Genomic DNA, 13,573 nt, shown 5'->3' on the forward strand with positions numbered 1-13,573 from the left:
CAGAAGGAAAGCGAAAGGCAGAGACATTTGTCATTCACTCAGTAAATTCAGCTCAGTGGCCTAGTGGTAGAGTGTCCGCCCTGAGACTGGAAGGTTGTGGGTTCAAACCCCGGCCGGGTCATACCAAAGACTATAAAAATGGAACCCATTGCCTCCCTGCTTGGCACTCGGCATTAAGGGTTGGAATTGGGGGGTTAGATCACCAACTGATTCCCGAGCGCGGCACCGCTGCTGCTCACTGCTCCCCTCTCCACCAGGGGATGGATTAAAATCACATGGGGATGGTTAAATGCAGAGGACAAATTTCACCACACCCAGGTGTGTGTGTGACGATCATTGGGACTTTAATCTTTAATCTTTTTAAACGTTCAAACCGTCGGACGCGCCAAGACATTGTTTTCTTGATCTGGCTCGTCCGGGTCAGGTTGCACTCATTCTGAGGCAGAGCATCTTTATTAATGACTCGTCGTCCAGTGGGGCGGTGCCCTTGTTTACTGACACACACATTAATTGCTGAGTCAACACAGAGGTCTTGACTGCACTTTATCGACACTCACAAACACTGAAGGAGCATCATTCCATTCTCGTATTTTCTTTAATCAACTGCATAATGGGATATTGGGAATATTGGTATTGACCAAGTGTGTGTATGTGTGCGTGTGAATTCCCCTTCTTTTCCTTTTAAACCTTCTCTTGTCGCCTTGTCGACAGCTGTCCGTGAGCCCTCGAGGGCCGCACCTTTCTGCTTTTGACAAATTGAACTCGTTTAGTTGTACTTTCACCACTCACTGCAGGGCAAAGGAAGGAAAACACACACAAACGTACTGGGGGAGTACACGAGCTGCAACGCTGCACTATACACAGCCAGTGTGTTCTGCTTGGCTGCTCATGTGTGTCAGCTGTGGTGGTGCATCAAGGAATGCAAAAGAGCAAGTGACAAGTAGAGATGGATAAAGGAGTACAAGAAGAGAGAAAGAGAAAGGAAATAGATTTACACAAAAGGAATTCGAGAGATGACCATTTTCTTCGAATGGTCCTCATTCATCTCAGCTCTGTCAGCATAAAGCCGTTATGGCGGCACTTTGAAAACAATAGCTCAGGGCTTTGGGTCCAAGTGCCTATCATGTCATTCACTTTGCGTTACCCTTGAACTTTTTAGCCCGACACGCTGCAGTGTATGATTTTCTACATTGTCGAGAGTATTGCATGCCTCATATGTAAGAGTGTCACTGTGGAATATTTTTAAAGCTATTATTCTATTAATTATTTCATTGATTAATCAAATAGATTTATAATACAATTTTGATTGCATTAGTCTATTTAAAAAATCTGATTACTGATTATTAACAATATTTTGTCTATTTGGTATTATTTGTGATTAAGAAAAAAAAAAACTAACCAGGAGATAAGCAATATCACACAAAAAGTATAGACGGTCATTTTTTTTCAAAGTAGATGTTTGCAAATGCCTTATTTTGATTAAACACAAAAGATAAGTCTTCTATCACAAAGGATCTGAGAAATCCACAAATTATTACTTTTGAGGACCAAGAATCAGAAAATTTTGGACAACTTTTAGTTAAATATATATGTGACGTGTGTTTGTGTTTAATAAAGGGGCATTATTATTGTTGAGATCGTTGCTCTTGACAAATGCAAAGAGTACCCTGTAATGTACACACAGAAAGATGTTTTTCTGAGACGCAGGTTACCTTTTCCCAGCAACTTTCTCACCAACTTCCAAACAATTACATGAAATTTTGCAGCAAGTGTGTGGATTTCATTATGGCCACATTGCAGATTCTGTCTGTGGGAAGAATATAGAGCTGCTGTTTTAGCGTTGTCTGCCTTAGTTGTATCTCCACACTGAGGGGTGGAAGGAAGAGGAGCCTTAAAAAAAGACCTAATTGAATTTAGTCTCAACCCTAACATGTGACAGTTCCACTTGATTTAAATTCAAATCTACCAATATCAAGACGTGAGTGATTTTTCTGTTTTGTCACTTAATTAAGTAGCACATTATGCAAATGTGGTCTCTATGTAGGAGCCCCCAAAGATCCCACTACTCAATTGTAAATGATTAAAATTTGTGAAATGATAATAACTGATTAACATACAGCACAAGAATTGGCAAGTTTTAGGAACGATTAATTGTAGGAAATGAAGGCGTCGCTATACTTTCGTAGTCTTTTACACAAACAGATATCAAAGGAACGTTTACATTTTTTCACCAATTCCAAACATAACCCAGATTCTTACAGCACATTTGAATGTGTAATACAAGGAGAAAAGAAAACAAACATTTGTTTAATCCCAGTCTCGAAATTTCCATCTACGGTAAATTGTTTTCCTCAAGGATGAGTGACAATACTAGAGTTGTCTGTCATATTGCTTCATTTGAAAATCCTAAAATAAACTTCTGTCACTGTGCCTCTGAGTTAAATACAAATGCATCGTTCCCATTAATCGACTCTGTTGGGAAAGTGTCATCCCGTGCATGATAGTTAAGGGAATATGTAAAGGGATAATGACTTAAGCTCCCTTAAGTTTAAGTGACAAACTTTAACAGCGCTAATAGTCTGAGTGAGGCATGCAACAAAAGGATAAAAAAAATCCTGCCAGTGTAATTGTATCACCTTGAAACTGAAGCAAAACATTTTTCCTCATTAATAAAATTAATCAGTGAGTGTTTACAGTTTGTTTTGATGCTACAGTTTTGAAGTTTTTAATTGTTTTCCCAAAAATATTCTTGCCCCAAATCATAAAGATTTGTTTCAGCAAAGCAGATTATTAACTGTTGTCACGGGCCAGCTGTTTGCTTGTCACTCTTTTGACTGGAAAAAATGTGTGCACATTTGTGTGCGTGCAGGTGTGTGTCTCACCGTCGGCTATCTTCTTGTGAGAGCGGTGGTGCGGCAGAGGAACAATGATTAATTTCACTACAAGTCACCTGTGTGGCCAGTGCATGTGTGTGTGAGAGAGAGAGGGCTGTGCAGACATGTAGTCAGCAGGTATGCTGTGATACTTTGGATGCCCTCCAGTCAGGGTTAGACACATGCGCACTTGCACACACACTTAAGCATTCAGACAGATCTCTGGCTTTTGATTCTAACTTTCTTCATCCAGCCATTTTCAATAGTGCTCACCATGGCTGGGCTAGAGCCTATTCCAGCTAATGGACGAGTGGCAGGTTATACCCAGGACTGGTCACCATTCAAATGCAGTTCACATACAGGCAACCATTTTCATTTGCACACTGACAATTTAGAGCAGTGTGTAAAACTCATTTTTGTTGCAGGCCACACTGTAGTTACGGTTTCCCTGTGTGGAATGATACATCTGTGAAATCATATAAACGTTTGATTGCTATTTCATGACAATTGGAATTGCGGTAGATTTTAGCAAAAAATGTGGAAGTTGATGCACAAGATTTCACAGCACTTACTCATAGAATGGTGTGGCAGGTGCGATCTGGCCTGTGATTTAGTCTTCGATTCTTCAAACTGACAAACAACATGCATGTTTTTGAAATTCGGTTTTGTTTGTAGTATTCTCATAGATCACCATTGTGTGTGTGTGTTTGTGTGTGTGTGCGCAGACATGAGCATTTACCAAAACCCTCATCAATGGATAAGCGCAAAATCAATTTTAATAGAGATCACGCATGCATGCACGCACACACACACACACAACACACACACACAAACAGCAAATTTCATTAAGCAAGTGCCTCCTTTTGTTCGCTCCATCATCAGAAAGCTACTTGAATATTTTGGACTATGCATCATTACTCTTCTTCACTGGCCAGTTTAAACATTGGTTTCCATGAGAAACGCTAATAAGGTTAACAAATACTGCGGCTCCTATATTACCTTCCCCACTTTTCCCTATTCGCCATCACAATCCCTTCACCGCCCTTTTCCACCCTCTACTTGTCCAGTCACGTAATTAAGTGCATAGTTCACTGATAAGGTCACTAACATATAAGTGGGACAAAGAAGTGTGTGACTAACGGGGGGAAAAAAAACAGATGAGGAGATATTGAAAATGAGGCGTTAGTGATGCCACAAAATGGGCTATGAAGCGTGGGCTATTGATTGATAATGTTGAATATGAATAGGTAAATTATGAAATATTTATTTGGCTTCAAAACCTTTTATTACTTTCAAAAATGAAATAAATGAAATCATCATGTTTTGATGATTTACAGAGGGGAAGTTCAGGTGTTTGGAAGTCGCAAAAGCAGAAACAGAGCAGATTGCTTCAAATAATGATTAAAAAAATGGAACAGAATAAAATACAGTGTAAAAAAAGTGGTATATGTAGTGAATCACTTCAATGTTTTGAGGTTGGTAGTTCGAATCTGGGCATCGATTTCCCTGTTTGAACTTTGTATGTCCTTTTTATCCTCTGGCTTCCTGCTGCATTTAAAAAAACATGCATGATTAAATTTCTAAAATTAAATTTAAGATTGTAAAATTGAGAATGAATGTGAATGCGGCTAGTTGCTTGTCTTGCCTCTCTGGGCCTTGTACGTTGTTATGCACAAAATCATTTGGGCTGGGCTCCAGCACACCCTAAAATGGATAGAGGAAGTCGTGTTGTAACACAATTTCAGGCACAAACAAACGCAGATTGCTGATCATAATGTAGTGTTTCTTTTTCATCATTTTTCATCCCACATTTTCACTGTCGCATTCATGACACTCCTGCAGGTATTGCTACCAGATTTAAAAGTATGCCAACCCTGTCAGGCTGGATTTGGTTGCCTTTGATAATGGCCCTCAAAATAGAATGCTCGAAAGATCCACATATCATTTGTAGTCTCTATTTGGCTGCAAGCAGAAAAATAAGCTCTCTTGATGACACGCAGCATGGCTCGTACATGAGTGGTGAGACGCTTTTCACGCGGCTGCTTCAGTATGTTAAGGTGAATGAAAAAAAAATCGTTTTGCACATGTGTCTCAAGCGTTTCTACAGAGGTTGTCAAGACTTCTTACCTGTCCTCTAATAATTTACTTACGTTAGCTAATTTCCCCAGACCTGTGAAGGTATGGAAGCATCTCGGGGAGACGTGGTTGTGGAGTTTTTGACCAGAGTCCAAAATAGAATTCTACAGGGTGAGAAGCCTGATGAATATAGGAAAGGTGTACTGGTGCCCATTTACATGGGTAAGGTGCAGAGTTGTTGGAACTACGGAGGAATTAAAGGCATGAGACACACAATAATATTATGAGAAAGAGTAGAGTAAGCTAGACTCAGAACAGAAGTGAGTATTTGTCAACAACAATAAGGTTCCATGCTTATAGGAAGAGTACTACAGATGCAGATTTTGTCAGATGGAACTGCATCATATCTGTCTATCTAGAGAAAGCCAACAAGAGTGTTCAAGGAGGCAGAGAAGTGTTAAAATAGTCCAGGACATGTGCGACGAGAGTATAGCAGTCATGCGGCGTACTCTAGGTGTGACTGAGGAGTTTAAGGTGGATGTGGGGTTGCATCAGGGATCAACTCTAAGCCCCTTCTGCTTTGCAATGGTGATGGATAGGCTGACAGATGAGGTTAGACTGGAATCTCCATGGACCATGTTTGTAGATGACCTTGTGATCTGCAGTGAAAGCAGGGAGCAGGTGGAAGAATATTTAGATAGGTGGAAGCATGCAATGGAAAGGAGTGGAATGAAAACGAGCAAAAGTACTGCGCGGGTTTTCTCCAGGTGCTGCGGCTGGTACATCCCACACCCCACGTTAGATTTGATGAGGATTTGATATCTTCCCTAAATGTGCTCTCTGGGTGACCAGTCCCAGATGAGCATTATCTCTTGCCCAATGTCAGCTGCGCTTCAGCTCATCCGCAACCCTAAGAAAGTAAAAGCATTATAGCAAATTGTCGGACCTAAATTCATCAAAAACTGAGAAAGAAAGATGAATAAAATAAAGAGTATTACAGTTTGATGGAAATGGAGCTTAACTAGATTTCACAGGTCGCAAGATGAGAGCAAAAACCTGCAGGCTATTGGAAGAGATGAGAGCGTACGCTCACCTGTGCCCCTCTGCGTCCCTTCTGTGCCAGCTGACCTAAATCCCCCTCCAACTGCCCTCTGCCCGGAGCTGTAGGGCAACTTGCCTGTCGGTGATCATCGTTCCCACATAACTTCACTTCACATAACTTTCTTTTACCTTTTTTGTTCGTTGCACGTCTCTCTAGAATGTTTATGAGTATTCCTTCCAAAAACATTCCAAATCACCATCAACACAATAGGCAGTTTAGTCTTCAATGAACCTGCGAATTTCCATAATGGCCATCTTAAAAATGTCTGAAAGTAAGGTCAACTTCTCTGCCCCTCCCTTCTTTCAAACCGATTTATTTTAAGAACAAAAGTGAAGCGAGTAGCTGTCCTTGTTCAAGCTTTTCTTCACACGAGGCATTTGATTTCATTTTGTTGTAAACTCAGAGGCAAGACATTTTCCTTTATAGAGCAAATCCTGAAATTATTTTGATAAAACATCCCGCTGAGAATCTTCTCAAGGCTGATTCATCATCAATGCAGTTCTTACCTTTTATACAAAAGTGGATTTCTGCTCTCAAGAAAGATGCTCACCGACTGTGTTGACAGGCCAAACCTTCTGTTGAGAAATATAAAGGCAATGCTGTTGTTGATTTGGCAGATAAAAACTACCCAGAGAGGGAAATACTGAAATATTTGAATGTGGTAAAAAGTTTTGAAATGCCTTGGGAAAGGTTTACGTGATAGATCAATTTCACATTCTTTGGAGCTCTGCTTTCAACTCTATCAAGTTAAATAAAATGTAGCTCACTTCAAACATGAATATGTATGACACATTTTTTGGTTGAAAGTAATTAAATAAATAAAAAAATCCAACTGTATTGGTAGAGAAATCTTTGAATTTACCATAAGATATTTTGTGCATCACTGTTTTTGATTGAATTTTGATTCATTTGTTGTTTATTGTTGACTCACAATTAGGTGTCTAAATTCCGTGATTGGGGACAGTGACACATTTTTGCTATGGTCAAATACTAGTTGTATTGTGGCAATCATACCTGATGGAAATGTTTTCTGAGTGCTTGTTGAACATTGAGATGGCTTTCAAATTATAAAATACATTGTCTTTTTCTGCTTAACCCCTCCTAGATCCTTGTCAACTCGGTTTCCCAGCCGGCTTTGCTGTATGAAAACGTCCTTGTGAACAACGGCAGCCCCATCCTGAAAGATTTGCTCTTCAGCCCAGATCACCAATACTTGTACACTCTCACTGATCAACAGGTAAAGTGTGACCATACTTACACTCTCAAACATTTAACAGCTTTTTAAGGAGCTTATCGACATTAGAATACAGTTGCCACTGACAACACACAAGTCATGAATAAATATCAATATCGGCCAGTGATACATATGATACAAGGATCCGCCTGTTTGTAAACAGTGCCAAATACATGCAACATACACATTTTCAGAAAGAATGACGCAAAGCAAAGAGGAGGAAACGCACAAACAATAGGAATATATTTGATCTTTTGAGCATGAACATGAATATATTGCACCTATATATTTTCATCGGAACGTATTCATATCATTAAAAATACCTGCCTCAAATGTCTTCAAAGACCACCCCTAATCTATACGCACTCAAACAAGACTATTGTAATCATTTCAAAAACAATGTGAAAAAGATTCTGCTCAAAGTGTCTGCTTTGTAGAGGATTTAAAACTCCTACACACATTCCTACATGTCTTTAAAGACACAGAATTTCACCATATTTTATCCCCAACATTAAAAAAAACAGAGCAATCATTGATTGAAACACTTGATTTTTCCTATCTGACTTGTGAACAAAGGACTGATGTCAAAGCACACAATTGCCCGAGTGTATCAGAGCATTATCATCACTACGTATCACATAACGTATGACCCTTTGCGTTGCTCTACTTTTTGTCCTCTTCTCATTTCTTACCTGCAAGACTCTTATCTCATAGCAGCTAATGACCACACTGTGATAACCTTCAGTGAGATGTTCCCGGCGCATAGACAGAACTGCCTCGTGAGTGCTGTGTAATTTACCAAAGATTAGACATAATTGACTTCCATGTGTCTGGATGAGCACAGTGAAGAAGTCTCGTGTAATTGATACGAATGGACAGTGTTGGCCTGACTGAGGAATTAAGCTTGTCCATCAAGGACGGCAGTGCCAAAAAAGAGGCTTAGACTATACCAAAGAGGAGATCCATGAATACAAAGTCAGTGCAAAGGGAAGGCTACACGAGGAGGTATTGCATAAAAATGACCTTCAACTGATCAAAAGCACATCTCCAAAGATGTCTCACATGAAACATATCAACGAAAAAAAACATTTTTAATTGATAGCCACACAGCACAAACATTTTTCTCACTCAAATTTCCATAAGCAAGAAAAACACAGATGAGCTAAAAACAATTTATAAAAACAGTTATTAGAGATTCTAAGGCTCACCATTATCATTCCTTTTGTTTCCAAGAAGCATCCTGTAATGCAAAGCTAGTATTGCTCAGCACTTTTCTCAGCAATGTTAAAAGCTGACAAGTCATTCATGTTTCAAGTGTTCCCATAGGTTCCCTCTCATTTGCTGTTATCTACATTAAAGAGATTCATTCTTGGCACCAGAAAAGTCATTCTCAATTATTCAAGCCAAGTGTTTTATTTTTTGATGAGCACCAATATGTCTGTGAGGGTTAGCGCCGCGACTGTAGGGAAGACAGGATAAAAGCCTTGTAAAAACCACAATGATGGGCCGCAGTGATACTCTCATGTAAAGGTCAATATGCCTAAGTAGGAAGTACATGTATGATCCTATTCATCGCGTCCTAGAAGAGACAGAGTAAAAGGATTTTGTTTGGGAAGCAAGTAATTGCAGTTTCCCTCTAAAGCTGGAACACTGACGATTTTCACAACCATTATCAGAATCCGTCAGAAATCGAGGTGTGAGTACGTGTGCCAGAAAGGTGGAACACTAAAATTGCTTTGTTGGATTTACCCTGTTTCCTTTTGTAAATCATCTTGTGGTATTTCTTCATTTTGTTTTGAATCTACACGAGAGTCCAAGAACAAGTGCTCTCATGGAAGGGGCTTCAGATAGCAGAAGATCTCACTCTCCTACTTAATGCATTCATCATGAAAGCGCACCAGAAGCCTCTCTGGAGCATTGTCTGAACCCGAGGCTTTTGGATTATGTGTTAAATAATTTGTCCTAGTTTGACAATGGTGACCAAGCCTATTGGTGATGACAATATTTCAGTTTCTGAAGCCGTACACATCTGAACTTTGCAAAAAGCAATTTCCTTCTGCAGTCCGTGTTTAGCTTAAGTAGCAGAGTGACCTGACTGTATTCAGCTTACTTTAGCTGTTAGAGTTTATTTGATGTTTTTATTCAAATCAATCTTACTTACTTGATATCGAACTCAGATTATGCATGATTTAGCACAAATTTTGAAAATTGACATTCAGCCAGCATTTTTTAAGTTTATCCCACGTCTTTGAGCGAGAGGTGGGGAACACCCTAGGCTAGTTCCCAATTAAATGCAGAGCACATAAAAGACTACCCAACAGAGGCATTGGAATGACATCCAAATCCTATACAGGAAGGCCATAGCTCAGATTCAAACCCCCAACCTCCAAATTGTGAGTTGGATGTGCCAACTACTCTGCCATTCAATTAAAAGTAAAATTTAGCATTCCCATTCCTATCTGATACTTTATTGTACACAAACATGCATTTATTACATTTTAAAAAAGCTAAACTAAACATCCATCACTGAATGGACATTTAATAACATTGCTACCTTGACAGCTATCTTTGCCTATATGGAATACATAAAAAAGTAGATGAAACAGTGACTTTTGACTTCAATGTTTCTCATCATTACATATGAAAACATTTGGCTGTATTAAAATGCAGATTTCAATCATTCATAGCCCATTGCAAAATTTGTATCTGGTCTGAAATCAAATAAATAGAGCTGAGCCGGATTTGCAAAGCCACTGGTACAGATAGTGATTTTGACTTTATTCAAGCACCAAAAGACTCTTTGATATATGTCACTCTTATCTCGCAACAATCAGTGCATACACATGGACCATGCAAGTGTTTGCCAAAGACATTTACTTCTCTCTTCTTATCCCACTTTTGTATTCTAACAAAAAACAACCATGTTCTACTTTGGAGGTTGTTAAATAATTTATAATGACCTCAATTTCCTTTTGTTAAATTAATAAATCAGTGTTATTTCAGACCATGGGCCATTTTTCATGATTAGTTGGTCAAATTTGATTGGACTCATGTCCCTAATATAGACTTACCGGACAACACTATAGAAATAGGCAAACTTACTGCTAAAAATCAAACTACACTTACAACAAGTTCATTGCTGGTCATTCTAAGACTAGAAGTCAGTTGAGAGGAATCTTGTCAGCTCAGCCAAAGAGTCCTAGCAGCTGCTTTTACGTTGTTTATTCAGCACTTCTTTTTTTATTGTACATTGTAGTACAATGTACAATGATTGTACTGAACGGGGGGTTTGCATGTTCTCCCCGTGCCGGCGTGGGTTTTCTTTAGGCACTCCGGTTTCCTCCAACATCCCAAAAACATGCATGGTAGGCTGATTGAGCACTCCAGATTGACCCTAGGTGTGAGTGCGAGTGCGGATGGTTTTTCATCTCTGTGTGCCCTGCGATTGGCTGGTAACCGGTTCAGGGTGTCCCGCCCGCGACCCCAGTGGAGACAAGAGCTACAGAAAATGGATGGATGGATGGATGGATGGATGGATGGATGGATGGATGGATGGATGGACTGAACAGCCAAAACAGACGCATACACAGAAGTTCCATTCTTGCTGCTTGCGTAATAATCACTTGTGATCATCTTTTACAAGCTCGCTCAGACGAAATGTCACAAAACAGCAACTCAAAGTCTCCATTTTGATGTGATTTTAAGGATTTTTTCGACCTTAAAATGTTGGTAGTATTATAGCAGCTTTGTTGTAGTGACAATATATAGAAAGTGGTCCTTTCAATCCCGCCACAAGAGTCAATCTTTAGTGTCTCAACATGCACTTGCCAAAGTCCTGTACATACAATCATCTTTTTTTCTCCTCCGCCTTCCTTCTCCTCCCTATTCTAGCCTTCTTCTCTCCGTGTTGAATAATAGAAATGCCAAGTGATGAGAGCTCAAACATAAAAAAAACCCATTTCCCAGCTTGACAGAGCAATTTACCTTTCCCCATATTCACTCGCTCTCGTAATTAAAAGTGTTGGATTGCACTATCTTTGTCCCAGAGGTGACTCTCCTATCCTACACAGGCACCCATGCACAGACACACATCGACACACAGACACACACATTCACGCAACGCACACATACACAATGCACAATGTAAGAGTGCCTGCTTTGTGATGAGAAGTGCATTTGTGATTAGCTAATGCAAGATTTAAATACTATGGCTATCTTTGTCTGATACATATGTATACTGTGCTGTCTACACACACAAGCGCGCACGCACACACACACACACACACACACACGCACACACACACACACACACACAATGCTCAAACAATGTTTATAGGTCACTTCCAGTAAATTCAGTGAGATCACATATTTTTCACCTCAATGCCTAAGTCAATTTTGCCACTCTAGTCATTTTACCATTACATGTTTCAGTTGTCCCTAACAAAAAACATTTTTCATCATGTCATCATGACCCTCTGTAGTTAATGTAGCTGATGTAGCAGTTTACTCAGACTCTGAATGCTCCCATGAATGACATCATGCAATTTGTCATGAACCAGGAATCTTGCTATGTATTGATTTCAGGTGTAAATTACCCTTGTCTCATATAATCGCTGGTCATGATGCCACTCTTACTTGATGTGTTTTCATGAAAAAAATGGAAAATGTTACAAAATATAAACAAAAAAAGAAGGCAATTTTCCATCAATGAGAGTGCTGCTCTCCCTGCATGAGCACAAGTGTGGCATCACTCTCCAATGAAAATACAGATACAAAATACACAGTCACAGATATATCATTATCGGGATATTTTTTTACGATTATTCTCCTCATAATTACAATATATTGTGTCATGCAAATGCTTTATTTTTTTTCGATTTCTATTTTAATGTAATAGATTCAAGATTCAAAGCGGTTGTTGTCATATGTACAATGAAAACACTTTCTTTGTACAATGAAACTATTTCGCTGTCCATTAGGATGCCAGTGAAAAAGATAGAATTGAAGAATAATAATTAAATAAAATAGAATAAAAAAAACAACACACAAAAAAAAATTGGTTTAAAACTGTAAATAAACTCTCCATATTATATTCAGTTTCTAAAAAAAGACTATACAGCCATCGTTAACTAATTAACACAAAGGGAAAGGTCGTGCTTCTTTTCTTGTAAAACAGATTCATGAGGCAACCTCTTGGCAGCTAATGGCTTCACCTCTTCCTCCATGGAGATGCTCAGACAGTGACATAACGGGCTGATGATGCACCTCTGTCTATCGATTCGACTAGCCTTCAGAAACATGTGGAGACGTGCAATACTGCACAATGGAGAAATGGCAAGCCTGGCACCACATTAGAGGGTCTTCGTATTCAATTAACTCAGCATTTACTGCCCTTAGAGATCAGTGGGAAAAACTACACTATATTTCTTAATAAAATCATCTTTGGTATTTTGTCAACTTTGAAGTTGTTTTTAAAAAGCTGACAAAGGCAGTATACAAGTGGAAAGATGTGAGGATATTGAATTTTGTCCCCCTGGTCCTCCTGGCTAATTAGTGTTTTGAGTTTTGAAAATACCATCTCAGACAGTGTGGGCAAGCAGAATTCCACACTGCAGTGGTCGTCAACTGTTGGCCCGTGGGCCGAACCCGGCTCACAGAACTCTTCTGTCAGGTCTGCGACTGGATTCTATAATTATGAGGATTAAAGAGAAAATATCAGTTTCAAGAAAAGCTTGACTTATAAAGGCCAAAAATGCCTTCAGTTGTTTTAATGAAATGCAGAAAAATAAACGTCAAAAAATTATTTTTCTGCCAAATTTGGATTGGTTTTAGTTCAGGGTTTGGTCCCCAAGGCGACGCGCCGGTAAAATTCTGTTTCTCCGACAAATCGTATATTTGGTTACCCCTGTGTGTAGCAACAACCCGCCTAAAGATATTACTGTTGAAGCTGATAGTAATTTAGTGTCTTCTCACAGCAGTCATACAGTCCCATCAAGACTTCTTGTTGTTGTGACTATTCTATGCAAAGCTGATTTTCAACTTGCTGCATGAAACAACATGAATGGTGTCCAGGAGATGAAACAAAAGAGTCAGTGCAAAACAGTTAGGAAGGAGTGTCAAAGATACCAGCATTTAAACCAAGGGTGAGAAAAAGTCAGTCCAAGTCAACTAAATATTTAATATTGCAGCCTTTTATTATTTGTTATTGAGCTCTTCTGTTTGATTGTGTCAACATTTATGCACATGCAGGTTTTAGTGTTTATAATAGGTAAACTTTAATCATTTTAA

At 39.2% G+C, this 13,573-nt stretch overlaps 1 protein-coding gene across 1 annotated transcript in view; it reads left to right on the forward strand.

The window, feature by feature from the left end:
* Positions 1-13,573, forward strand: part of LOC133170643 (plexin-A1-like) — a 164,230-nt gene that overhangs the window by 80,925 nt on the left and 69,732 nt on the right. The window contains exon 4 of the mRNA XM_061303721.1: positions 7,157-7,288. Within this exon, the coding sequence (XP_061159705.1) occupies positions 7,157-7,288 (132 nt within the window). The remainder of the gene's footprint in view (positions 1-7,156; positions 7,289-13,573) is intronic.

The sequence above is a fragment of the Syngnathus typhle genome, linkage group LG2, assembly GCF_033458585.1.
Source record: "Syngnathus typhle isolate RoL2023-S1 ecotype Sweden linkage group LG2, RoL_Styp_1.0, whole genome shotgun sequence".
NCBI lineage: Eukaryota > Metazoa > Chordata > Actinopteri > Syngnathiformes > Syngnathidae > Syngnathus > Syngnathus typhle.